The sequence below is a fragment of the Carassius auratus genome, unplaced genomic scaffold (genome assembly GCF_003368295.1).
Source record: "Carassius auratus strain Wakin unplaced genomic scaffold, ASM336829v1 scaf_tig00013767, whole genome shotgun sequence".
In the NCBI taxonomy this organism is placed as follows: domain Eukaryota; kingdom Metazoa; phylum Chordata; class Actinopteri; order Cypriniformes; family Cyprinidae; genus Carassius; species Carassius auratus.
This window is the reverse complement of record NW_020524440.1, coordinates 44,299-71,717: the sequence shown is the minus strand read 5'-3', so window position 1 is coordinate 71,717 and position 27,419 is coordinate 44,299. Positions and strand designations below refer to the sequence as shown.

Here is a 27,419-nt window from a genome sequence, read left to right as displayed (position 1 = left end):
TGATTTCAAATTAAAGAAAATAAATTAGGCATTTAAAAAAATTCACTAACATTTACTCAACATTTAAGGATGTAACCATTCTAAATGTAACACTGGCAATACTGTATTTTTACATTATTGGAATGAAATAAGCAATGCATGTTGAAAGTACTTTTGTATTGGCTTTTGTCAGGTGGCACAGACGTCCATTTAATATGCATCTTTTGAGCTAAAGGGTCTACGATTAAAGTTTCCAACAATCCAGAGGTCACCGTTTTATTGAAAATAAAGATCAAACTTTCCCTATTGAAGGGATTTCAACTGTAGGAATAAGAAAATACACATGCAAAGGAAACAGTTGGGCCATATATGATAAACTTTATCATACAACAGTAGGGAGAGATGAGTGTATCATTTATAAAGTATCATTCACAATAGATTTACAAATATAATAACTCAATAGTTTAAGAAAGAAAAAAAGAAAAACATGTTATTTACTAAATCAGACCAAAACAAGACTATTTAAATCTGTACAAGTGTCTTCATAGACACCCAACAATTAATTCGTCGATCCTCTGATGAAGTCAACATCCACAATGCACGTTTCAAAGTTCTCACGCTGTACGTACAATGGATCGTCTGGGTTTGGGAGAACATGAAGTAAACGAGGCATCTGAATCGCATCAGTTCCAGCGTTATCCCACCCTTCAGAGAGCAAAATAAGACTGAGCTTGAGGAAGACAGTTTTATTTCTCGCAGACGTTTCCTCATTCCTTCACTTGAAGTGCGACAGCTTCTCGGTGTCCACTTTTAAGCGTTTGCGTTTCGGATGTACGAAGTCATCGTCAGAGTCTTCTGAATCCTTATCGGCCTCCGCTTGTACCTCCTTCTCCAAGACTACTGGGAACGTCTGGTCGGGAAAAATCTCCAGCAGTTTCTCCTCGAAATGCAGACTCACGGCTTTGCCCGCCTCTGCCACTTCCGAGTCGGCCTAGGAGATGGAGGAGAGGGGAAAGAGTGTGGAAATGTGAGGAAAGGCAAGGAAAGAGCAGGTGAAATGCAGGCCCAGAGATGAACAGGTGAGGAGGAGGAGAAGAGAAGCACAGAAAGGGTTAAATCACCCATTTTGGCTGCTTTGGGTGCCAGCAGTGTGGTGTACAAAACATCTTACCTGAACATTACTCTGTTTCTCCTCATCATAAACCTGGATTATTCGAGACATCTAAAAAGGGCAACAACACCACCCAAAAAAAAAAAAAAAAAGATACAAAAAGAAAAGGGGGAAGAAAGATTTTATACCATCCACACAGTGAGGTCACAGCCTCATCTGTCTTTAAAAATGTCCAAGGAGCACAATTTTCAGTTTGCTCATAATAAATGCCTTTCGGTTAGAAGGTCAGTGTCATTTATATTGTAGTCAATTTGCCATAGACTTGTAAATGTTCTTGTTCGTATTTTAATGTTTTTTTTTTTCACATCTTGGCCAGGGGACTACAGATGAAAAATAGCCTTTTGGCTAATTCTGGCTTTTTTAACCATGTTTGTTCATGTGTTTTATGAAATTGCACTGTCCCCTTTTAAATAAACCATTAAATCAAATCAAATAAGCAAACGGCCTCTATATACTCAAGAAGAAGTAAACCTATAGGGCAGGGATAGACAACTCCGGTCCTGGAGGGCCACTATCCTGCAGAGTTTAGCTCCAACCCTAATTAAACACACCTGAACAAGGCAATCAGTGTTTTCGGGATTACTAGATAGATACAGGCAGGTGAGTTTTTATGAGGGCTGAAGCTAAACTCTACAGGACAGTGGCTCTCCAGGACCGGAGTTGCCTATCCCTGCTATAGGGGGATTTGCATTAGAAATAGAAAAAGAAAAAGTGCCAGTAATGCTGACAGACCCAAACTCAGTCCAACTGACATAAACTGGATGGAAAAATTACAGAAAATTAAAAGATGGTTCACAATAACGTGCTTCTTTGACATGAATGCCACACAGTCATCAAGTTTTGCAAAGACAGTAAAATGTCTATCACTTTAAAGTAATCTTCAGACAGAAACAACATTTCGTTAACCCTATGTAATCATCACAATGGCAGTGCTACAGTTCATAATGAGGGTGTTTTAGAGGATATGACTGTTAATTTTCTGCCAAAACAAACTCCCTATTTGTACAATTCAAGCACACTGTGACTGGCCACTGTGATGAACCCAAACACCCCAAACAGACCAATTCCATCCACTGAAATACCTGAAGTGAACATACACATCCTTTGGTAAATAGAAGCCGAAAAATCTTTATAATATCCAGTGTGTAATGATCACATCTTTAATTTGATTAATGTATTTCCACAACATTTAAAATGGCAGATGTAAAATTACTGGCATAACTGAGATATGCTGTTAATCGCACGCAGCAACATTAAAAAATGTCATAATCAACGAAATTGCAAAAAATTATGTCTTAAACATAACTTAGCAGGGTTATTGTAGTTTAGGTTGACAAACTAAATCCATTTTTGTAACAACAAACTACTATTATAAAAACTTACTAAAATAATGAAAACAGAAAATATAAAAATAAAAAATGGATTTAAAATATTAACAAAAACTATAATTATAACATTAAAAATGTACACACTTTCAAGACCACATGAAATCGAAATGATTGAATGGTTTATGGCTTTTACTCCATATATGTTTGCTTTAAAGTTAGCAATATGATGCTAATGCTAAAAGCTGACAAAATTAAGTAAAACTTAAAGTATGTGGGTCATTTAAAAAAAAAATCAACTCAAAACCCACCCAAATTTCTGTTATCAACAGGAAATACATAAACTTGCAATTGTCACGTTTGCTTCATGAGGTCTTGAATGAATGTCAGAAAGAGTTGATGACTCCAAAACTGCCATTCATATCATGCATTTGATTGTCATTTTTATTGTTCTAATAAAAATACTGAACAATAATCAAATGTATCATCCAAAAACACTGTGTGCAACATTAAATAAACATCCCTTCAATGCAGTGAAACATCTCAAAGTGTGTTAGCATTACAACAAACGCAAGCTCAATTTCCAGCTGCAGATTAATGCTCAGCTTGACTCAAACCATTATTTGATTAGTTAGTACTGGTGACCATGAGGCAGTCAACACATGCAGCCCATCACATGTTCATGCTGTGTTGCTTTAGTGTAATTTCATACTCTCCAAATACCCATTTCTTACATGCAACATCCCATCCCACCCCCACACAGGTTAAAGACATGCCCCGAACTCACCTCATTAAATTTGGCACAGTTGCTAAAGACAAGGCGTACGTCGAACACAAACTCTTTAGGGCTCTTGTAATGCAGATGATGTTTACGCTGCAGTTTCCGTTTTACCATGGTCAAATCCATCGGCTGCTTTATTATTTTATAGTAATTGGGTACCTGGAGAGAAATCAAGGCTTTAGCATTAAACCTGTAATGTTGAACATGGAGATATAGTCCAAAACTAAAATCATTTGCCCATTGACTCAACATGTATAGGTTTTATATGTGCATCCTGATAAAAAACACTTATGCTTTTGTTTATTAGTATTAGCCAAAATCATAGGTAGCATTGTAGTTTAGGCCCATAATGCATTGCAGCAAGCCTTTTTTCTCTGATCAAGCTAAAACTAAAGTCATTAAAAATCAATGCAAAACTTAAACTTTAAAAAATCTAATCATTTACAAAGAAATGAAACAAGAAGTACTAAAATAACTAAACTAAATCAGCAATAAAAATAAGTCAAATAGAAACAAACTAATAATGACACATTATAAAATTACCAAAATTAATCTAGGTTTTAGAACAGAGCCATGATCTACAGAAAGAAGTGAAGTAGTCTCAAAAGAACAAAGTGAGAGGGGTTTATAATTACAAAATCATTGTTATTACCCGTCAGCTTGATGCATTATTGCATCCACTCAGTAATGTAATTACACAAGAATCATAACCCTGCTATGACAAATAACAGCAGGAAATGGCCCATAGACTCAATGCATGTTTGCAAACAGATGACTGGAGTCACTACAGATGTACATGTGAGCCATGTTACTATTTTAGAAGCTTTATTGCAGTAGTGTTAATGACCTAGCAGAGAGGCAGCACATTAAATATTGCCTCTCATACTGAGCAATGGTCCAATTACACATCTGAGCTTTGCCCTTCATCAGAAATGTCTGCGTGAAGGAGACTCACCGTTATAGGAACAGGCTCTTGGAACTCTGTACTGAGCTCATGACAAAACACATGCAGCAGCAAGCGCTCGCAACGCTAAAAACACAGGGAGAGGAGAGAAGAAGAGACCATTAACAATCTGCAATTGTGCAATGACAAATTGTGGTGGAGATTTATCCATGATTGCGGAGTAAACTCAGGTTCACATTTTTAGCAAATATTTTAGAGCCAAACATCATTACTGTCTCACTGCATCTAATTTATGGTATATTACATTATATAGTGTCTGGTATGTAGTATTGGAATAAAATAAATCACACAAAACTCATAAAAGCAATTTATCTGTGCCAATCTACCAATTAGAGGTAAAGTACTATGTGCTCCCCATCCTTCACTCATTTTCTGACAATGATTGTGTTTGTCTGCTTTCAGAAGTCATAGATCCTCTTCTGAATATTATTAATCTGCCAATGTCATTAGGATATGTGTCCCAAAATCCTTTAAACTGGCTGCTTTTAAGCCTCTCTTTAAAAAAACACAACTTTCTTTGTAGATTAAAGACCCATCTCTATAACCTGTCATACACATAACTCACATTTCTATAATTCAAATCCGTTAAAGGATTGTTAGCTGCATTAATTAGGTCAGCTCGTTACACCGTAAGAAGAATGGCATCTACACTAATATTAGTCTGTTTCAGTCTAATTCCGAGGTCACTGTATCCACACAGACCCAGACCAGATAGTGGATCAGCACTAAAGATGACCTACAGCCCTGAATGTCAGCAGAGCCCATGTTAACTAGATCTGTATTGTATAAAGCGCTATATAAATAAAGGTGGCTTGACTTGATTCTCAGCGTGACTCACTCTCTGGTCCTCCAGACTCATTGCCATCTCACTCTTGTCCTTCTTACTGGGTGGGTCGTCATCAGAGTTGTATTCCATCTCTGGATTTATGAGACTTCTGCAGAAGGTGCACATCCAATCTCCACTGTGGCAGAAAAGTACAACACATAATTTAACAAACAAAAATCAGGAATTAAAGCCTTAAAACCTAAAGGGAATGGATCATACATGTTTGTTTAACCTGAAGTCCCTTATTGATGTAAGTTTCTGACACCACAAACAGGTTTTCAAGAATATTTTCCACCCTCTTGCTAACCTACAAGGAGTTATGCTACTGAACTTTATGACTACAATATATAAATGACCTCTCTGTTATGTCTGGCTTAAAAAAAAAGTAGTTATTTATTTCTGTACTCATTTTGTTTACCTGAGGAAAAAAGGAAATTTAATTAATAAAATATTTAAATGTATAATTAAAATTTATATTATATCAACCAGGGGACTAAGGCTATGCTAACCCCAATGGCAGTGTAAATGTGTGATCAGTACCCTTGGTTTCATTCCTCTAAATGTGCCAAGTCGAATGGTTAAGACGGATTATGTGTTTTGAAATGCTGCTGGTAGAATCATAGAATTGGTGTTCAAAATAAAATAAAGAATTAAAATAAATATTCATTTATGAATAGAAATGTTATCATGGCATGTAAAACTTTCAATAAAATAATATGCTGTTGGTGTCATCTTAAAAACCAAATAATACTACTAATAAAATAAATTAAATGACATAAAAATTAATTGAATACATAAATTAATAATTAATTCAAAAATAAATAAATAAAAAACCTTAAAATAAAATAATTTGAAAATAAATGTATAATAAATACTACAAAAAAAAAACAGTCATTTATAATTAGAAATGCTCCATATCTGTGCTGTCAAAATGGCTGAAAAACTAAATATGAAATTTTAACTTAATTAGAATTTAAAATGCATAGTTTCAGTTAGGGTGAATAAAAGCTTTTGGCTTCTCTCCCAAGGCCACAAGAGGGCGCATCGAGCAAAATATAACTGCACTTTTTTCAAAGTATAAGATGACATGACATTCTGTCAAAAAAATGCTAATGTTAAAAATAATGTTTATAAACCAATTATTATTAAGTTGCTTAAACACCTATAAGCAAAACAGCATTGTGCATGTATGCATAGTTTAATTCAATCTCACAGAGTACACAGAAATGAGTTGCAGTGGCATGGGGAAAAAACCCAGCATGAAATCTCAAGATATGTTTTCTTTCTTTCTTTTTTCTGTAACAACAGCTTGGTTTCAGTTTTGATGTAAACAAGACCTTCTCTGCATTGATGTTCTCTTTTCCTACAACATTAATAATTAACAAAGCAGCAGCGCTGCATCTAGTGACTTCACATGGATAGGCTAACGAAACCATTAAAATCCAACGATACTTGCATCGTCATCGGATCTCGTGTGCCACTGATAAGGCTGCCTCCTTAACACACACCTAATGATGTTATAAAATAAAATTAAATACTAGTCACTTGCTGATTAGCAAATGTAAAGATGTAAATAAATACAATCAGCTTTTATTGAAATTTTCTGTCAGTCAGTCTCCATATTTAGATAATGAATAGCAAATGATCTGCTTTTAATCGAAATAACAGACACCTAGGATTAATTTGTTGTGCTCAAGAACACATTGCTACTAGTTCACGACTTGCACCTTGTAGGGTTCAAACCTATAACCTTTCAGGTACCAGCTCAGATGTACTACACAATAACTCCATTAAAGGCCAAACCAAATGTGTTGCATCATCTGTATAAATGACTAAGGCTGCATTCTTTACCTGGGAGAAGATTTGAGTGTTGGGATATGGCAGGTCATGTGGAAGACTTTAGGACAGCGATCACAGCACAGCAGTTCTCCTCCATTCTGACACACGGCACACCAGTCCTCGTTCGGGTCATCTTCTTTTCCTACCGTGGTCTGGTTGTTGGCGTTAGCGGTGCTCACCTGCTGACTACCATTCGACTCGGTGGTCCCATTGGTTAGAGGTGCGCTGGAGTTTGGGTTCGTACAGGACGAGCGCTGATTGCTCTGTGGTTCAGATTTAACATTTTCACCAAGTGTTCTTAAAATGTCCTGGACTGAACCGGTGGACACAGAGCCGAGGACAGGAAGAGGGGGAGTTACGCTTCCTTCTGGACTGCTCATCTGGTTTGAGGAAGAACAACAACAGAAGACAGACATTGAACAATATGAGACAAACTGTATCAAACTGTATCTCTTGGGACCCAGACCCTTGTTATTCATATTTTATTGTAAAGAGCATGAAGGAAGATACTACAGGCAAAAGTCATGCTTTCATTCTCAATGAACTTTGGCTAGGTTTTGGCTAATTTTTCTTGCAAATGATCTCTTTTACTGTGTCCTCGTTACATGTATTTAAAATAGTAATAGCAGTAATCGAATGCATAATTACAAGCAACAAACCCTAAACCAAACCCTAAACCTAATCCTATTGTAGGTATATTAATTAAAATAACTCTGTGATTATTTATGATTATACTGTTACAAGAACACAAAATAAGGTGTAACTGCATATACTACAACTGTGCTGAAGCCTGGCTCAAAATAAAAAGTGGTTAAATAAGGGAAAGAAACTGTAAAGCTGAAGGTAAATACCATGCAAGCACTCCGTCTGCCATCTTTACAACTTTCTGTTTTGACGTTTGCTCCAGAATAGCTACATTCTTCCTCAACTCCCGGTTCCTGTTTGACCTTCACCTGGTCAACGGTCGTGTTCCCCGTTCCAGGTCTACCAGCTGACCCACAACTAAACACACACATAAGCAAAACACAGAACACACAAATAATTTTTCATGCAATGTCTCTTTGTTCGGATATACAGTTTCTAATCTATAATTAACAGCTGGTGATATAACTGCAAGTAATATAACTTAAAGAAAATAAACAATAACGTGTTTTTTAAACCATAAATGACTGTGAGGTAAAAAATGCAAATGCAGACCTGCCCCGACTGCCAGTGCTTGACGTGCTGGATGGACGAGCTGGAGTGTGAGAATTAGATAAACCTAGAGAGAAAGAGACACAGTGAGAGTGTTAAAAGAATTAAATCTTTAGAAAATGAGCAGACATTGTTATAGAGTCTAAGTTTTAATAATGCATACTCTGTCGATTTCCAAGATCCACAAAATGCTAAATTAATCAGAATTTTGTAAAGCTGCCAAATAATTAACTTCATATATATATATATATATATATATATATATATATATATATATATATATATATATATATATATATATATATATATATATAATTATATATATATATATATATATATATTCCGATGGTTTATTTCTAAAATGAATATACAATTCTGGATGCCAATTAAGTGTCATAAGAAATTGCATTTAAAGAACAAAAGTATTCACTTTGAATAATATAAATAATTTACGAATTGGATGATTTAAGGACAGTTCACACCGCACAGACAAATGCTAACAAACAAGTCATGTTCACACTCCTCCAACAGACACTGACAAACTTTGCACCGCGACAGCTATACGCTGTCTGAACACTGGATGTGACAAAGCGACCGTTGAAAATCACTTGTACTCGTCAGTACATCATAAATAGAACCAGGCATCAGTTTACTGTATGGTATTTGCAGTGTCCCACCGCACCACATCCAGTGAAGACAGCATCAATGATTATAATTGGTTCTGGTGTAAACATGGTGTAATTCTGACTGGGGGAAAAATGGATGATCATGTAGTGTAACCACAGTCAAAAATGTACTGTTATTAATGTCTCTGCATGTCTTTTTTCATTTGAAAAGATGGCAAAAAAAAATAAAAGTGGCCATGGGAGAAGTTTGCTTTAAGTGAAGTATGCACATGATCACATTTAGTCAGGTGAAAACGAACTCCAATCAACAGCAACAAATGCCATCTGTGCAGTGTGTGTTGGCCTTTAACTAAAGGCTTTGTGTAAACAAAAAAAAGCACTGTGTAGAATGATATGACTTATATTTGAAATAATAAAAATGTTTAAAACATTTCATTTAAATCTGCTGTGTGGGTTGGCTGAGTTAATATCAAAAGTTATGAAACATTACCTCATCAAACCATTTCTTTTATAAAGTGCACAACAGTGTTAATATTTCTATAATATAGCGGTAAGTTATTACTATTGTCATTTTGCTTTAGTTTTCATATTTTTATTTTTTCATTTCAGCAATTTTGTTGAGCTTTGTCATTTTCTTTTACGTAATAGTAATTTTGTACTTCTAACTGAACTTATTTCAGTTTTTTTTCTATCCAATAATTATGTTATTTTACTTCAATTACTGAATATGATTTTAAATAGTTTTAGTTACCAATAACATCTATGGAACTGCAATCATGGTAATTTCAAATAATTGTGATCAGAACATTAATAATGGTGAAATGCACTTATGCTAGCAGAAGTTGTTGGTGAACTGGCACATAAGGTTGTGTGGTGAAGTAGCATATGGCACTGATGCTTGTGGGGTTAATGCAGCCTGAGCCCCAGGGTTGGTGCATGTGGTTGGATGGGGACTTTGCCATACGGAACCAGAGGCATTGAGCAGGCATTAACATGCCAGGCAACTAGCACTGCTTTTGAACCCAGGTCAGTAGGGTAGGAGTTCATGCCATAAAGTACTGAGAGCATGACGAGTATGGCCTATTTAAATATATATAATATTGTACATACCAAATGCTAATCTGCATGAATATTTCTTGTCAATATTTAAATGAATACTAAATGATATGAACATTTGGAAGCCAAACAAGTCATGTCACGAATTCACCAAGAAAGTACCTGATGATCCTGGAGAATGCGTTGAAGGTCCCGGGGAGGGATTGGTGGGGCCGACAGCAGGATATGAACTAGCAGAAATATATCGACTGAGGATGTTATCCAGTGTGCTCGAGCCGGCATCTTCAAGCTGAAAATTACAAAACCAAAATTTGTTTTTGCAACACGTGAGCTCTAAATCAATTGAGCTTTGTTTAATTTTGTTTCAGTTGAGGAAGCGTCTGTTATATGAAAAACAATAATGGCAGATCCAAGCATAGGGATTGTCTTTGTCTCGTTGCCTTAGGTGCCTTAAACGTAATTATGTTTAGAACCTTTATTGCATTTAGGCTCAAAATTTGTTATATTTAGGTCCTTTATTACATTTCCACCCAATTATTAGATTTGTATCCTCATGATCATGCTTTCTGGGGTTTGAACTTACAACCTTTGGGTTACCAGGCCAGATTTATATCTACTAAATCATACCACAACATCTAATCATTTGACATTCAGTCTAAGAAAATGCAATAGTAAAGTTACCTGAATGGGAGGGATGTCAGGCAGGCAGGGCAAGTTTTCAGGGTTGGTGACTGATGGTATGAGCTCTATGGGGCCGACAATAGGACTAGTGGGGCCACGGTGAATGTGGGCATTGGCCATACTGGCACTGGTGGGACTGGTGGGGTTGGCAGCGCTAATGTTGTGTAGCGACGCCACAGGGAAAGGCCCAGCATGCCCTGGATTAGAGTGCTATGAAGGGGAAAAAAGGGAAAGGTGTTCGAAAATGGCAAAAATATTTTCATAAAGCAGTTAAATTAACTTTTTTTCATGTGGAATATGCTGTTAAATTATTTTTGTGTAAAAGGCAAGGAAATTTTACTTTTTTTTTTTTTCTCAAAAAATGATATCCACTTTGACATCAGAAAAGCATTTTACACTAAGCCCAATATTAAAGACATTGAATGTCTTTATAAATATAATTACAGTGTGAATAAGAATAATGTGTATGAAGCACCAAGAAATAATTACATACTAATGAGCATTTAATAGAACTCACTACTTAATGATGACACTATGTGTTAAACCTGAATGATTAAAGTATTAAACAACATACATTTGTATTTATTGATTTATTAAATAATCAGAAATGCTTATTTTATGAATTTTTATATTAATACATTTTAAAATATTACTGCATTACAAAAATACAGAATACAGCAGCCTGTCACATGCTTTAAAAAATAAAGAGTAAAAAATAAAAAATAATGTAGCATGAGGTTTTAGACACATTGTTTCATAATAAAATTAGGTTTATTAAGGAGGCATAACATTTCCAGAATTTTATGGAAACCTTCAGTATTTTTTTTTTTTTTTTAAAGGTTCTGGAAATGTACCACCCTTTCGCAACCCTAAATAACATAAAAACATATACCGTATTCTCCGGACTACAAGTCACACTTTTTTTTTCATAGTTTGGCTGGTCCTGCGACTTATATACGTTTTTTTCCTCATCATGACGTATTTTTGGACTGATGCGACTTATACTCAGGTGCGACTTATAGTCCGAAAAATAGGTTATATATTTTAAAACAACTGCTTTTGCTTTCATTTCTTCTATTCTAATAGAGATCAAAAACAGAGTAAGGAAAGCGAGTGGAATCTTAAAATTTAGGTTTTTGCTATATGACCTGCCGGAGTCTCTGCACTGACCTGTCTCTGTAATTGAGGCTGCATCATAGGATACGGTTGCCCGTTGAGTCGGGGCTGCGCCGAAGGCATGCGGTTCTGCCCTGATACCATCCGCAGGTGATGAGGCGGATACATGTGGGAGGAGCCATTAACCCCACCCCTCTGGAGGGCCTGCATACTAATGAGCCTTGGTGGCTGAAAAGAGAGACGGAAAGAAATTACAACCTGGTCCTTACATGAACAACTCATATAATCAGGAATAACACGGATGATTATAAGTAAAAAATCAACAAATATTTATAAGAATAAACTAAATGTAATTCTTCTGACATTCATTCTGAACAAATCGTAAGATAGAAATAAAAAAAAGAATCTTCTTTTTTTGAGAAAGAGGAAAAAACAAGGCAAGATGAACCACTTTTTGACAATGTTAAAAGACAAATATGAAGCTTAACCAGAAAGACCTCATTGGTTATCAACTTTCACTGAAAAAAAATGCTGGTCAACCAGGTTCTGCAGCTTTTTATAGATTTCTTAGTGAAACAGCACATCTACACTGGTCCACCAGTTATACCAGAATAAACCAGACATGCATGGAAAGCACGAAAGAACTATTCTTTAACGTACCGGTTGCTGTATACCAGTTATCTGTGGTGGCCCTCCTTGTCTGGGATGCTGGGACATCTGTGAGGCGATGCGCATCTGCTGCTGAATTTGTTGCTGATGTTGCTGCTGTTGTTGTTGTTGCTGCTGCTGCTGCTGTTGGTGCTGGTGCTTCTGAGCAATTGCAGCCTGCTGCATGTGCTGCAACCTCAGCTGGGCCAGGTTGATCTGTCCTGAGTGCTTACCGGGGTGGCTGTGACTGGGAGAGATCTGCTGATTGCCCATCATTTGGGGAGGAGGAGCAGTATGTGGCACTTTTTCAATAACCAGATTGCCTGGACAAAAAAAAGGAGAGAAGTCATCAATCCATATACTATAAAATATCAAATTAAAAAAATATACTGTAGTATGATGTTTCAGACACAATCAAATTAAACCGTAATATAATATTTCAGACACAATTTTAAAATCTAGTTAATGCATGTTTGCTGTATCCAAATTTAAACTTGGTGCGAAAGAGCCTTTAGTCTCAGTGTGCTATAAAAACAGGTTCCTGCTGCCAGTTTAGTCAGTTAAGTCAATACCGAGGTTAACCACATTCTTGGCCCAGAAGGTGGGGTCGCAGAAGAAGCGGACTGCTCCGTTACTTTGAGGTACTGGGTCCACACGGGCCTTCATAATGAAACGCAGCTGGTATGTGATCTACAGTGTTGAGAAAGTCCAAACAAAGCAAATGAAAAAAAGACACAGAAGAGAGAAGAGTCTATTATTGCAATGCTGTTTGTCATTTAAATAACTGATTTCAACAAGGTTAAAACCCTGATTAAACAACGTCCTTTAAAGGGGGGGTGAAATGCTATTTCATGCATACTGAGTTTTTTACACTGTTAAAGAGTTGGATTACCATGCTAAACATGGACAAAGTTTCAAAAATTAAGTTGTACGTTTGAAGGAGTAATTTTGCTCCCAAAATACTCCTTCCGGTTTGTCACAAGTTTCGGAAAGTTTTTTTTCGAGTATGGCTCTGTGACGTTAGATGGAGCAGAATTTCCTTATATGGGTCCTAAGACCACTTCTGCCGGAAGAGCGCGCGCTCCCGTATAGCGAGGCTGAGCAGCACAGACATTTCACTGCTCAAAGCGATTCACTGATCAGAGCGAGAGCGTCGCGAAAAGTCACAAAAGAAGTGTGTTTTTGGTTGCCAGGGCAAGACAACCCTGCACAGATTACCAAAAAAAAACAGCATTAAGGGACCAGTGGATGGAGTTTATTTTTACAGAGCATCAACGGAGTTGTGCAAGTGTTTTTGTTTGTTCCCTGCATTTCGAAGATGCTTGTTTTACAAACAAGGCCCAGTTTGACGACGGATTTGGGTATAGTTTATTTCTTAAGGATGATGCAATGCCAAGGAAAAAGGGTCACGATCGTGTGTTGGAACCACAGGCGGTGAGTAAAACTGCTTCAAATATCTCTGCCTCCTTGTTAGTGCCTCCCCTTTCATGCCAGAGACCCGGGTTCGAGCCCTGCTCGGAGCGAGTCGTTGCTGCTGCTGCTCTCGTTCAGTTTCAGCCTCGGGATCTGATTCTGGATCATAAATAAACGGCTGAATCTGACTGTAAGCCATGGTTTGTTTTGGATGATGGGTTTTCCCTCACGGTAATGTCACAGCTTCCACATGCTCTCAACACAAAAGCCTATTCGCGCTCGTGATTCTTTAGCTCCGCCCACACGTCACGCCTCCAGCCGGTCGTGTTTTTCCGGGAAAAATCGGTACAGACTATCTTTCTCTTATGAATATAATAAAACTAAAGACTTTTTGGATTTATGAAGGATGCAGTACTACTCTATATGTACTCAAGATTGACAGGATATTGAGTGAAAACGAGCATTTCACCCCCCCTTTAAAATGAAGGAAGTGATTTTGTTTTAAATATAATTGGCATCTTCAAAGACAGAACTGTTATTGTTGGACGGTGTAGTGCCAATACGTATGACATTTGCAAAAACAGAACCTAAAAGGAAAGTAAATGGGTGTTTTTGTTAGAGAAATGAGAATTGCGGCTGACCAGTCTCTTGCTGTAGAGCAGGGCTGTGCTGCTTCCACTGCTGATGGCCCAGTTGGTGAAGTTGAGCACATGGATGACCTGCTGGGCCAGGATGCTGATGTCCCTCTGTTGGTTGAGCAGCTTCATACTCCTCTCTTTGGTCACACTCTTTACATGATGATAGAGGGAATAAAGAGGGAAGAGAAGAATATTATGAACGACTGAAATTCTGGGCCTCAGAATGATGAACTTGCTAGAGCCAAACCAGGAACCATTAATGTGACAAGCAGAGAAGCAGAATAATGTGATCAGTTCCCAGAACAACAAGAACTGGACTAGTGCAAAACAAAACTAGATAAAACAAAACAATCAGTGTATTTTTTTATTTTTTATGAAAGTATTAAGAATGTTTTTATTTTTATATTTTCAGTTTTCATTTTAATTTTAGCAATTATGTTATGCACTTTCGTCACTTTTATTGTTTTACTTAATTCCTCTTATCTTAAATTAGTCTTTATTTCAGTTTTTGCTTAAGCAATTTTAGTACTTAGAATTTATTTAGTCCCAAAGCAGTTTATTGAAAAGTTTGTCAATAATATATATACACATATATATATATATACACACACACAATATATATATATATATATATATATATATATATATATATATATATATATATATATATATATATATATATATATATATACATATATATATATATATATACACATATACATATACACATATATACACACACACATACATATTTTTTTACAGCTTTATTTTTTACAGCTTTAAAATGATTTTAATGGTTTTATTTTTCAACAACACTGAAATGTACAATGTGGTAAGATGACACATTAAGGTTGAAAATCCTGTTTTCATGTATGTCATGTACACTTTTTTTCTCACTTTATACCCAATCCATCTAAAACAAAATCATCTAAAAGAATTGTGTTCATTGCAACACCTCGCCAGAACATCAAGGCAGTGAAGTAGCACGGTATGACACTGTTCTGCTCTCAGGGCAGTGGAAATTAAATGTGGGCAGTTTCTGATGTCTGGAGTCAGAAGACGATTCTCAAGAAATCAGTTCACAGGCTGACACAAATGACCCACGTTTATACCAGGTATAGACAGCCAGCCATCTGTCTCTGCTGGTGTGAATTGCAGTAAAAGGTGCCAATTGGGGCTAAACTGGGTTGAGCCATTAAGGAAGGCATTGTATGTATCTGACAAACAGCAATTCCCCTTTCAGCAATCCATTTGCTGCATTTTCTCAAACATCTGTCTTCAGTGTCTCAACTCTTCCTTGAACATGTCATTCTTGTCCTTCAGATGTTGATACATTGTTGAATCGTAAGAAAATATCGATACACGCATTGCGATATTTTGTTTGGCGATACTGTATCGAGTCTCAAAAACTTAATATCGATAAAAAAAATTATATATATATATATATATATATATATATATATATATATATATATATATATATATTAGGGCTTTCAAATGATTAACATTTGTAATCAAATTAATCAGAATTTTCAGTGGATTAATCATGATTAATCACTATTTGCAATTACACCTGAATCCTAACATTTTATTTTCTGAAATGCATACAGAAAGATAAATAACAGGACACAGATACATAATTTTCATGTATTGATTCATCAATATGTGGTTCTTTTTTTCTGAATTTCAAAAGTTTAACATTTACTTAGATCAAATTTACCTGAGCACTATATCAAACCATGCCATTTAACTACAGATAGTGTAAGAGTTATCAGTGGTTAAATATAGCCACATATCTACGAAATTATGCACAGAGAAACTCGAAAGAATGAACTCAGAAACACAAACATGCGCCACCATCACGTTAGCAGCACTCTTGTTTTTGGGAGGTGTTCATTTGCTCTGCCACAATACTTTAGGATCGATATTTTCACGTTCTGAAGGCTTCAAGTGCCAGTAAAACCAAGTAAAAATGCAAAAAAGATGTTTATCGAGCTTGGCATGAATGTATTTGAGAGTAACTGGGGTAAAACCTTAAGCTTCTTCTGTGTTTTTGTCGCGGCGCTCGCTGCTGTTTTTACTATCTTGAGAATTCAGAGATCGACGAAACTTTCCTGACCTGAATAATTTGTCACACTGCGCATGCGTGAAATGCGTTAAAAAATTTGACGTAATTAACAACAAACAACTAATTAACGTCGTTAACGCGCTATTTTTGACAGCCCTAATATATATATATATATATATATATATATATATATATATATATATATATATCATACATCATACAAGTTCCATGGCAGTTGTTTCATTTCTAGTTTATTTCCCGGCTGCTAGATGGCAGTCTTTATCTTTGAACAAATCATGAGTGACAGGAAATACTAGCTAGTATTTAGGGGTGGTCACAGTGCACTTTTCATTCCATTGACTTCCATTCATACACATGCGAATGCGTCAGACCGGAAACGCAAGCTTATGCGAATTCACATCACGTGAAGACGTGGGGCCAGTAGAAGATCGATACATCACTGCGTGACCTCTCTGTACAGACATTCAAAAATTAAGGAAGCGCTAATTTTAGCTGTAACGCAGCGTCCTATTTTATAGAATACATCTTTAAAAGATTATTTTAAAAAAAAGTTAAAAGTTAAAAGTGTCAATGGAAACAGGAACAGATGGTACATTTGAATGAGGACTCGTTTTATCATTTTTTTTATTTCTTATTGTGTATATATTTATAGAGAGAGAGAGACAGAGAGTACTATATAATAAGACCCTTTCGACGCCATCGCAGAATACACAGTACAAGCATATATTAATCAGTTGTGATAACGGGGAGGGGGGGGGGGGGTTTACTGTTATAACCTGCTCCCGCCCAGATTCGCAGCGTCGTCCGAAATAATTTAGCACGTTCAAAGTCTTGTGTGACCGGCCCTTTAGAGCACACCACTAATGTTAGTGTTAATATAGTTCACAGCTAGTAATGGAGGATGAAAATTTCTCCCAGTTCATGTTTCGGTGTACAAATCTGAAGTGTGCTGTCATTTGGGCTTTTGTGGTAATGTCAATTGAGTTGAGCTGTCGAAAATCGCAACGCAAGCACCGCACCAACTGCATAAAACACCCATAAAATGAGAGAAACGGCTCGCGTTGCGGTTTTCGACGGCGGAAAGTTAGTTAGACATTCTTTTTTTTTTGCCAATTAAACTCTTTAAGGCGGTTATGTTTTGAGCCCAAACTAACTCGGATAGTCATAAGTCTATGTTCTTTACATTGGCTTAATTTCTAGGGGGAATGTTTTTTTGTTTTGTTTTTTTTTTACAATGAACCATTTATTTAAATTAAACAATTTAATATATTCAATTCTAATCCAACCCTGACATTATAATATAAAACCAATGCTAAAATGTTCAGAAAAACATCCCTGTTACTGAACAGTTCCGTTTTCTGAATTAACTATTAATGTGTTTTATAATAATTTTACACATTTTTATGTATGCAATAATATAAATCCATTAAATGACCACACCATTTGAGCTAAAGGTATCAAACCAACTATAAAATATACAGAATATTATTCAGTATAATGCACAAAGCATAGTTTTTCAGATTATGCCTTTATTGTTTTTATCTAAATTATTGAATCCATATTTTTCAACTGTTTCAACATATACTGTACCCACTTTAATTAAACTGACACTGTTTGAGATAAAGGTATCAAACCAACTGTATTATATTCTTTATAATGCACAAGGCTTGGTTTTTTAGATTATGCTTTAAATGTTTTTATATTGTTTTTTATATTTTATTAAAGGATCCTGCAAGCACTTTAATTTAAAATGTATATATATATGTATATTAAAATATATCGTATTGCAACCCCTGTATCGTGAAATGTATTGTATTGCCAGATTCTTGGCAATACACAGCCCTAGTCCAGAGAGGTTCATACTTCTGTCTTACATCATCCATTTCTTAACTCGTGTCATTTTATTCATACCCTAGCAGTTTTGCTCCAATTCGCACCTTCAGTAAAGCTTCCCCCACAGTAATTTGCAAGATCTATGGCATGTGATAAGATTCACACAAGGTGGTTACTTGAAAAACACGATGCCCTTGTTTGCAATAGCTATTAACATCCATCTGAGATGATCCAGTCACAAATGGTTAGCGGAGACAAATTATTGCTTACATCTAAAATTACCATATTGCTCCAATGCATCACCTGCAACCACTCAGGATCAGATTTCATCTCTCAATACAAGCATCATTTAATTAACCAACTGTGTTATTATATGTTAAATATAAATGAACCACAAACATGACATCTTGAAAGCTTGTTGTTATTTTTAGTCTCACAGCTTCATCAACAAAACTTTTGATATACTTGCATCACATGATCTACATTTATTAATTTAGCAAACGCTTTCATCTAAATTGAGTTATCTGTGCCTCTGCATAAAGGGCTTTTCAAATTTTCCTTTTTAAATGGGTAGTTTTGTTTAAAGTTGTAACAAGTCCCAAGTTTAAAACCCTTGTTTTATTATAAAGATTGATTGACTGCTATTTTTATTTCATGTCATTTCATCTGATCCGGTTCACAAGCGCATTATGATGAAAAAGCGTTTGCATTACAAATTAGATGAAAAAAGATGTGTGCATAATCAGACACCATTTTCTCAGTTATTTGTTATATATCTTAGCTGCCTGTGAAAACATCTTTTAACTGGAATTTCAGACTTTAAGAAATTAAGTATTTGTGGCTTCTTGAAGCCTGTACACTTACCTCCAACTGCTGCAGCAGAGATTTGCCTTTCTTGTTGATTTCATTGATGAGAGTAAAGACTGCTATTTTTATTTCATGTTCCACCTTCTTATGCGTCTCGGCAACTTCTTTTATTCTAAAGGTGAAAAAATACATTAAAATGGCTCATAAAAAGTGCATAGAAAATAAGCATTCAATCATGTACAGGCACATTTCTTTATTAGATAAATCAACATCTAGAAATTTCATCACATAAAACTGATGGTAAAAATGCAACAGAAGTCCTACCTGTTTTGCAACTGAGATGCAGAAAACTCCACAAAGTTTCTTTTCTCTTGCAACTTAGTCATAAATGTCTCAATGATGCCTTTCTGGTTTTGAAAGGCTTCTTCAAGAAACTGGTACCTGGTAAAAAAAAAAAAAAAAAAAGAGAGAGAGAGAGATGGTAGAGATGAATATAATCTTATAGGGATACACCGATATGAAAATTGTCCGATAACCGATAATTCTTTATATATGAAAGCCGTTAACCTATATATGTTGGCCGATAAATCGAAATCCAAATATTTTTAAACATTAAAAGCCATTAAACACTTCAACATAAATCGAACATAAAGCAGCCTTACAAATAAATATAAATATAATATAAAAATAAATCCCGTATACGGGATGCCTACGTTGACTATACTATATTACTATCAAATCTAATCTAATCTTGACAAACTATATATCGTTGGAAAGGTCTAAGACTCCCAAATACATATTTTTCCAATATTTTTTGTTAAAAATTATGTAGGAAAAGTAATAGATTAATTTATGACAAAAGTGCACCCTCAGAAATCTACATTACAAAAGGAGTTTTTACCTCTGTTTAAAAAAAAAGACTTCCTCGCTGCCTTTTTCTCTATCACATTTTAGAAATCATCAGAAGTTATATATCACTTGAAAACATAAAATTTCAAAACTCATCCTTTAAAACCCATTTTAAAATCAGACATTGCATTACCATGTAAATGGTACATCAAAATCATGTTAAATCAAGTGACAGTTAACAGGTTAACTAATAATTTACACGCTAGTCAGGGTCTTCTTCCCATAACAACATGCTGAAACACAGCAAATAAACCCAAAGAATTCATTAATTGTTATGCATATGACATTCCCAGTTTTGCTAGTTATTTATGTTGTTCACTGCTGTTCACACTGTGATCATATATTATTGGATCTAATATCATATATTAGATTAATCAGATATGATATTAATCAGATATTTATACAGTATAAACATAATATTACACCTTAAATATGTATTATTAACATATTAAACGCTCTAGCTATTAACCTCTATTAACCAAACACATTCTATATGTGATAAATCAGACCTATATGCATAAAATAAACACAATATAGAAATGTATAATTGCATAAAAGTCTGCAAATGCACAAGCGAACTTAACCCTGCTGGGCATGAAGGTGCAGCTCGATTGTGAATGCACTCTTCCAGTAACAAGGCACTTAAACACGGGCGTAGAAAGATTCCATAACATTATTTAACAGTAACGTTTTTATTATATTATGACTTGCCCTACCGATGTTGCACTTCGCTGTATTTAACTTTTCAAAGTGATTCCAATAATATTTCAAGCATTTAAAAACCATCATGGCGAACTGTGCTCATCTTAAGTGCCTCTGCAAGAAATAATGCATTATTTAATATATCGGCAAAATTTTCTTATCGGTTCGATAACGATAACATTAAAATTAACATTTATCGGTTGATACTGATATGGTGGCCGATATATCATACATCCCTATAATGTAATAAGGTGCTTTTACATTTTTCTATCTTTTCTGGAGGTACAAACTGTTGTTTCTGGATGATCTATTCCTTTAATGCCATGGTTTTTTTTCCCCTAGGTCTCTATTTGTGTAATTTTCTTGTTCAAAAACACTTTCATACATTGCCAGAAGATTTTTAATACAGATGAAGATGATGATGTTGTGTGGTTACTGTAAACACTGTGGTGCGGCTGACCTGTGTTCTTTGTGTTCAAGTAGCTGGCAGTCTCTGCAGGTTAGAGTGTCACATGTCTCACAGAAGAGCTTGAGGGCCTCTTGTTTGTGTACCGGACAGAAGACAGGTCTCTGGCCTGATGTCCCAACCGATTCTGCAAGAACCACCAAAGTTACATTCATCTTTTGCTGCTTCATTCTTCCCTCCACCCTCTATTCTCTCAATCTATGACTGCCATATGTTCTCATATGGTCTTTGCCAAATGCAATCACAAATGAGGGAAACTAAGTGGGTTAGCTTTAATGAAACAGTACAGGCTGAGCAAGCGACTCACTCAAAACTCTGTCTGGTGCCATAGCAACTGCACTACGATTCAGTCTGCTACATGTGCAAAACAGACACAACATAGCATTGCTGAAAACTTAAGTTGAATCTTTTAGCGTAACAAAAAAAATTATATTGCAACTGCCTTGCAAATATAATCAGTTCAAAAATTGAAAAGAATTAGCATTTAGCACATACCAGAAGATACTTCCTCTTTTTTTCGTATTTTATGGTCCTTCGTGAATTTGACCCGTTGATGAGCTTCAATGCAGGTTTTACAGAGCCACTCCCCACATTCAACGCAGAATCCAATAGCACTGGCATTATCTTCACAGCTGGTGCAAACCTGTTACAGAGCAAATAAAGGATGACATCTCTTAAAATAATGTCTAGAAGACTCTTGAATTACTACATGCAACATAATAAAGCAAGGTTTAATCTAGGGGTGTGAATACCAATTGATTGACAGGTTTCCAATCTGATTTTAAATCAATTTTAAATCAATTTCAACAAAACAACTTTTTAAAATGCATGTATTGGACACTTGCTTTAATTCTACATCAGTTACTGATTAATGCAGCATTTGTATTTAAAAGCCATTTCAGAACTGCTGTTTTAGTTAAATCAATATCACAGGGCTTATACTGACCTGTGTAGAGTTCTCAACCGATGTGCTTGTGGCCTCTGAAGTGTCCTTGACAAAGTAATTGTCCACCATGTCAATCTGTTTGTACTCCTGATGGCACACCGTGCAACGCATGACGTTCACTGCACAAAAACGTAAAAAAGAAACAAAGCAAAACAACACAGAGTTAGAAAAGCCTGGAAAACAAATAGAAGATTGCTTCACTCTTTTATACCATACAGGAGAGTCATGCAACTACTGAATCCTCACTTGAATCTCTAGACAATAACTTTATAATATTTTACCGGAAGATAAAAGACAGACAAAAAGTGTATAAAAATAAATAAATAATAAAAAAAAAACACGAAAAAAAATATTTAAATCATAAAAGTAAAATAATGACCAATGACTTGGTTCCTAATATAAGTGTCAATCGTGTCACATTCATCACATTTATTTAAGCCACATTCTGTCATTTGTAAGCAATTAGACAGGGAGCCAAAGGATGGTACTTGGACTAGTAGACTAGCTGACCATCATGACACATCCTTAATTGCAACTGAGAAGCTTTGAGAAGACACAAAACTGCGGAAAAACCCATGACAAAAGTATTTTTAGTATAACCACAAAAAAAATCTGCACATAATCAGCACTTTAATGGGACTGACCCATCATCATGTAAACGGTTGACATCTTTCTGCTTTCTACCTTTTGTTTCCAACTAAAATAAATTATGCAACTTAAAATAAAACTTACAGATTCACGGTCTTCACAAGGTTTTTCTCTCATGAATACACACACATAATCCTTCCTATAGGGAACGTTGAATTTTTGTAGAGGGTGCATAATAATACACAGTAATGCTGACTTCTTATGCATTTAAAATCCAAGATGGATTTTGATTAATCAATAATTCATAAGGTTTTGTTAGTTATTATTGCCATCCACCGCAATAACGACGAGTCTGCTCTTTGTATCCATCTTGCAGCAGCATTTCAACACAAATAATGATCTATTCATAAAACTAATTTCATTTCATCTTAATTTAATTTGAAAACATATTGACTGATTGGACATGCCCCTCCCCCATTCATCACATGCAACACCCCCCCCAACTCTTTTCCCTGACAGCCCATCAATCCCCCCACAAAGCCACAGCTAGAACCAGTCCAAACTAGTTTGAGCCAGTTTGCACTGGCTCATACTGCTTTCAGCCGGTTTCGTCTAAGCACCCAGCTGCAAACCCTGCTGATGATTGGCTGGTGAGAGCAGCTGGAGACACACTGCAATGAAACACAGTGCAACTCACAGCTGAGTTACTGTGTATTGATATTAACTGGAGGCAGTGATGCATTGCCCGAGGCACATTTATTCATATGCAGAGCCCTGTAATGCAATCAAAATGCCTTATTCAAAACCAATGGTTATGAACCATTCTCTTTAATATTTAAGTTTACAAAGCAAAGATTAAATCTAGCAAAATTCATAACGTTCATATGCTAGTGTTAACAAACTAGAGCACATAATGGAAATTTTGGTTACTTATGAGCTGTTAAATTTCATAAACGTGATGTAAATTGAGAAAAATGGGTAGCTGGTGTTTACATTTCTTTATAAAGAATTTATTTGCTCTGAACACCAAGGAAAGGCTCCATGAAGTGTCTGAAAGCAAAGCAAACAGAGCAAACTGTTACTGTCAAGCTGAGAATAACAGTTTGACAACTCTAGTTAGACAACATGCTCTGGTACAAAAAAAGTGCTTGTTGAGATTCTACAAGCAGCAAAGAGTGTCACGAAATTTTCTCAGTCAGTTTCTGTGATGAGTCACACTGTTTAACTCTTAGTTAGCTCCTCCTGAACCTTAATAAAACATCTACAAGCCCAAAACAATCCTGGCAAGTGAAGGAACCTTCAATTACTGATCCAAAAACAAACAAATAACAGCTTAGGGCAAGTTTAGGGCATCATTTATTTAAAAAAAAAATGTTTTTTAATTAAAAATAGTCCAAAATGATGACCGTTTTAAGACATAAAAACACAAAAATGTAATATTTCAGAAATGTTTCAACAAATTATCACTGAAATGGAGGGCTTAGCCTTCAGAAAAGGTTGATCATCCACTTTAGATCATCAAATTAAATATTACGAGTTGATATATTTTTCTTTCCAAATATAGGGATAGTCGCTTTTGCATCCCTGCTATCAACATTTGGGAAACACAGTTTAAAACCATGACTTTTGTGATTTCTTTCAATACAAAACAATGTTACAAGAAACCTAACAATGCAAAAACTAATTTTTGTACAAATTTATATCACTGCATTGAAACCTGTCCTAAATTGTAATACTACTTCTGGTCAGTAAAATTTATTTTTAATCTTATAGCCTGACAAAATATGCTGCAGTGTAATGAGCACTGATGTGATATGCGAATATTATTGATCTGACGGCATTTTTCAATAACAGTGAAGAGATGGCTTAGTGAAGTATCAAAGCCTTTGGGTATATAAATATTCATCTGTGATCACTGATATGGGTGAAATTCAGAAAAATTTAAATAGCATCCCATGTTGCAGCTAACGCAGAGTTCATCTATTATTAACTACAGTGAATGGTGCTAACTTATTACAAGAAATGCATGCATAATGAATAATACATTGCACTCAGGAATCAACAGCAAAACATGTGCATTGACCAAAAATCAGACTGATCATCTCATATCTCAACTGAACCAATAATGACACAATACACTGATAACGCTCCAACAAACCATGCTAAAACGAATCCTTGCATCACAAATCAATCACCACAGCATTGCTTCTATCATGATTTACAAGCAAAGAATGCAGAATTTGGGATGACACAGTGCATATAGTCAAAGAAAACCATTGTGCATGAATGAGAAGATGATCTGAGGTCACAGGCCGTGACCCCTGCCCTATCACATCCTCTTGACTGGTTATCCTAGTTACCTTGTGTGTTAAACCGAATTAGTTCACTGGTTACCCCGATGGCACAAACATACCAACAGCATCAAATGATCATCAATACACATGACTCATTAGGTTTCTATTTTATATAAAGAGCTGTGTAATAATATAGTTTACATTTCAATATAACAAATTAAAATCGCTAGTGCTGTCTAACAATTAATCGCACCAAAATAAAAGTTTTTGTTTACATAATGTGTGTGTGTGTACTGTGCACATTTATTATGTGTAAATATACACACACGCATGTATATATTTAAGAAAAATCTGTTTTTGTTTATATATCAATTATAAATATTTATATATAATATAATTTAAATTAAATTTATGCATTTAGCAGACGCTTTTATCCAAAGCGACTTACAGTGCATTCAGGCTAACATTTTTTATCTAGTATGTGTTCCCTGGGAATCGAAGCCACAACCTTGCGCTGCTAACGCCATGCTCAACAACTTGAGCCACAGGAAACATATAATAAAATAATTGTATATTAAATAATATACACATACACACACACACACAGTAAATAATAATAATAATAAGAATAATAATAAGAATAATAATAATAAATATATATATATATATATATATATATATATATATATATATATATATATATATATATATATATATACACACACTACATGAAGTTTGTGTATTTATATATACACATCATAAATATACACCAGTACACACATATATTTTGTAAACAAAAACTTCTATTTTGGATGCAATTAATTGTGATTCATGTTTGACAGCACTAAAAATCGCATATTGTGATACATACCGCTATATAAATATATTTTATAAATGTGCTATCTATTTATCTATCTATCTATCTATCTATCTATCTATATATATATATATATATATATATATATATATATATATATATATATATACAATAAATGATTTTTTTGCAACAATATATTTTGTGACATAAACAATAGCATAAATTGCAAAACAAAATAATGTAAATACAAAGAAAGAAAGAAAGAAAATGGTACTATGGTGAGCAGGGGTGGGGGGCTAAATACTGCCAAGTAATAAAAACTAAAATACTTCCAAATAATATTTTAAATATACTTATCCTAATAATTTTCCATAGTATAAATTGGATCTTTATGCATACAAATATACGTCTACCTTAAAGATTTTAGGATAAGGGTAGGCTACTTTGCACATATTTGGGAGTCCAAGGCATCTAACAGATTGAAAACCCTGGGGTTACAGCATCAATACATGACCAAAGGGAATATGCTGCTGGTATTCATCTAACCTCACATGACTTGCTAAGCCGTAAATTACTTAACTAGTAAGTTCTGACAGCAACCTGTATACTAGAATACTACAATCTGTAGGTATAACCATATATGCATGGGTTAAACACCAAGCCCCAGCTGGCGATCTCACATATACGATTCTGACTGCACATGCCAACATGTGTAAACAGTTGAGCAATGGATCGTTTCTGGATTGACGGGGACAGAACTGATAAACCTCACTTCCCTTTTCCCAACCTACCAACACGAGTGTCCTGTCCGTGGGGCCCTTGCACCGGGACGGTGATCTTTCGCCTCGGCTGCGGGATGCACTTGAGGCAGAAGGAGTGCAGGCAGGGCAGGAGTTTGGGTTCACAGTCGCGGTTCTGGAGACTCTGTTTACACACAGCGCACGTATCCAGTAGGTTTATCGGGGTGGCAGGGGTTGAAGAGGAGGAGGTTGAGGATGCTGGTGGAGGAGGCGACATTTCGTTAACCAAAGCGGGTGATGCGCCAGCAGCGGTGCTGTCCGCTGAGGAGGAGGAGGACGACGGCGGCGGCTCGGTGCTCTCGGCATTTGGGGCTCCGTCTGTAGCTCCGCCGCCGCTACAGCTGCTGCTTGATGTCGTCAGCGCTTGGGGATCGGTCTCTTGAGACTTGAGCTCCTCTGCTCCTTCCTTCGGGACCGAGTCGATTGAAATGACGGCTTCTGGGTCCTTTGAGCTGCCGTCTTCGTTGTCATCTGTTCCCGAAGCCTCTACCTCCATATCTGCGGAGCGCTCCGTACAATCTTGGCTTTTGTTGTCCGCCATCTTTGCTCCTCTTTGAACTGCCTGACGTTCGACGCGCTTAGAAAATCCGATGAGTTTGACGTCATGCCGTCGCTCTAATGTTCGTCACAGAGAATAAACTAGACTACAGATAAAAACTAAAATACTTTTATGGTACGATATTACTTGTGTTTTTAGAAATTATATACATTGCAAGATATAAAATGAGAAAAAAATTATAACATTGGAATTGCATTAAAAAAATTGTATTCTTCAAATAGAAAAAAGTTTGTATAAACTTCAATATAATTGATTTAATTTTCAATTTAAAAATTTAACAAGAAACTTCTGTTATTTTCCTATTCTAATTTTTTATTGTTATTTTTTCGTTTTCTCTTTATTTTTAATATTA

General features: G+C 35.5%; 1 protein-coding gene across 2 annotated transcripts; it reads right to left on the bottom strand.

Moving 5' to 3' along the window:
* Positions 1–223: 223 nt before the first annotated feature.
* LOC113074131 (E3 ubiquitin-protein ligase TRIM33-like) lies at positions 224–27,155 on the bottom strand. Of its 2 annotated transcripts, XM_026246863.1 has the most exons (20): positions 26,500–27,154; positions 22,010–22,128; positions 21,559–21,706; positions 21,058–21,190; positions 19,311–19,427; positions 19,044–19,158; positions 14,261–14,407; positions 12,779–12,896; positions 12,219–12,529; positions 11,613–11,786; positions 10,443–10,652; positions 9,924–10,050; positions 8,083–8,146; positions 7,737–7,887; positions 6,898–7,265; positions 5,059–5,182; positions 4,212–4,286; positions 3,263–3,415; positions 1,151–1,201; positions 224–970 (listed from the first exon to the last, which is right to left on the bottom strand). In XM_026246863.1, the coding sequence occupies exons 1-20, from the start codon at positions 27,047–27,049 to the stop codon at positions 755–757; spliced, it is 3,471 nt and encodes a 1,156-aa protein (XP_026102648.1). In that variant the 5' UTR covers positions 27,050–27,154; the 3' UTR covers positions 224–754. The 2 variants fall into 2 exon arrangements, with proteins under 2 accessions (XP_026102648.1, XP_026102649.1); XM_026246864.1 differs by lacking the exon at positions 1,151–1,201 and having other exon boundaries at positions 755–970; positions 26,500–27,155.
* Positions 27,156–27,419: the final 264 nt, after the last annotated feature.

Bases quoted from the DNA above. Each gene is read 5' to 3' on its own strand.
- LOC113074131 (XM_026246863.1), bottom strand. From the start codon at position 27,049: ATGGCGGACAACAAAAGCCAAGATTGTACGGAGCGCTCCGCAGATATG. The intron at 7,888-8,082 runs GTCTGCATTTGC...GTGTGTGTTTAG, and splicing joins AGCACTGGCAGTCGGGGCAG to TTGTGGGTCAGCTGGTAGAC. The intron at 7,266-7,736 runs GTATTTACCTTC...TCCTCAAACCAG, and splicing joins GCAGACGGAGTGCTTGCATG to ATGAGCAGTCCAGAAGGAAG.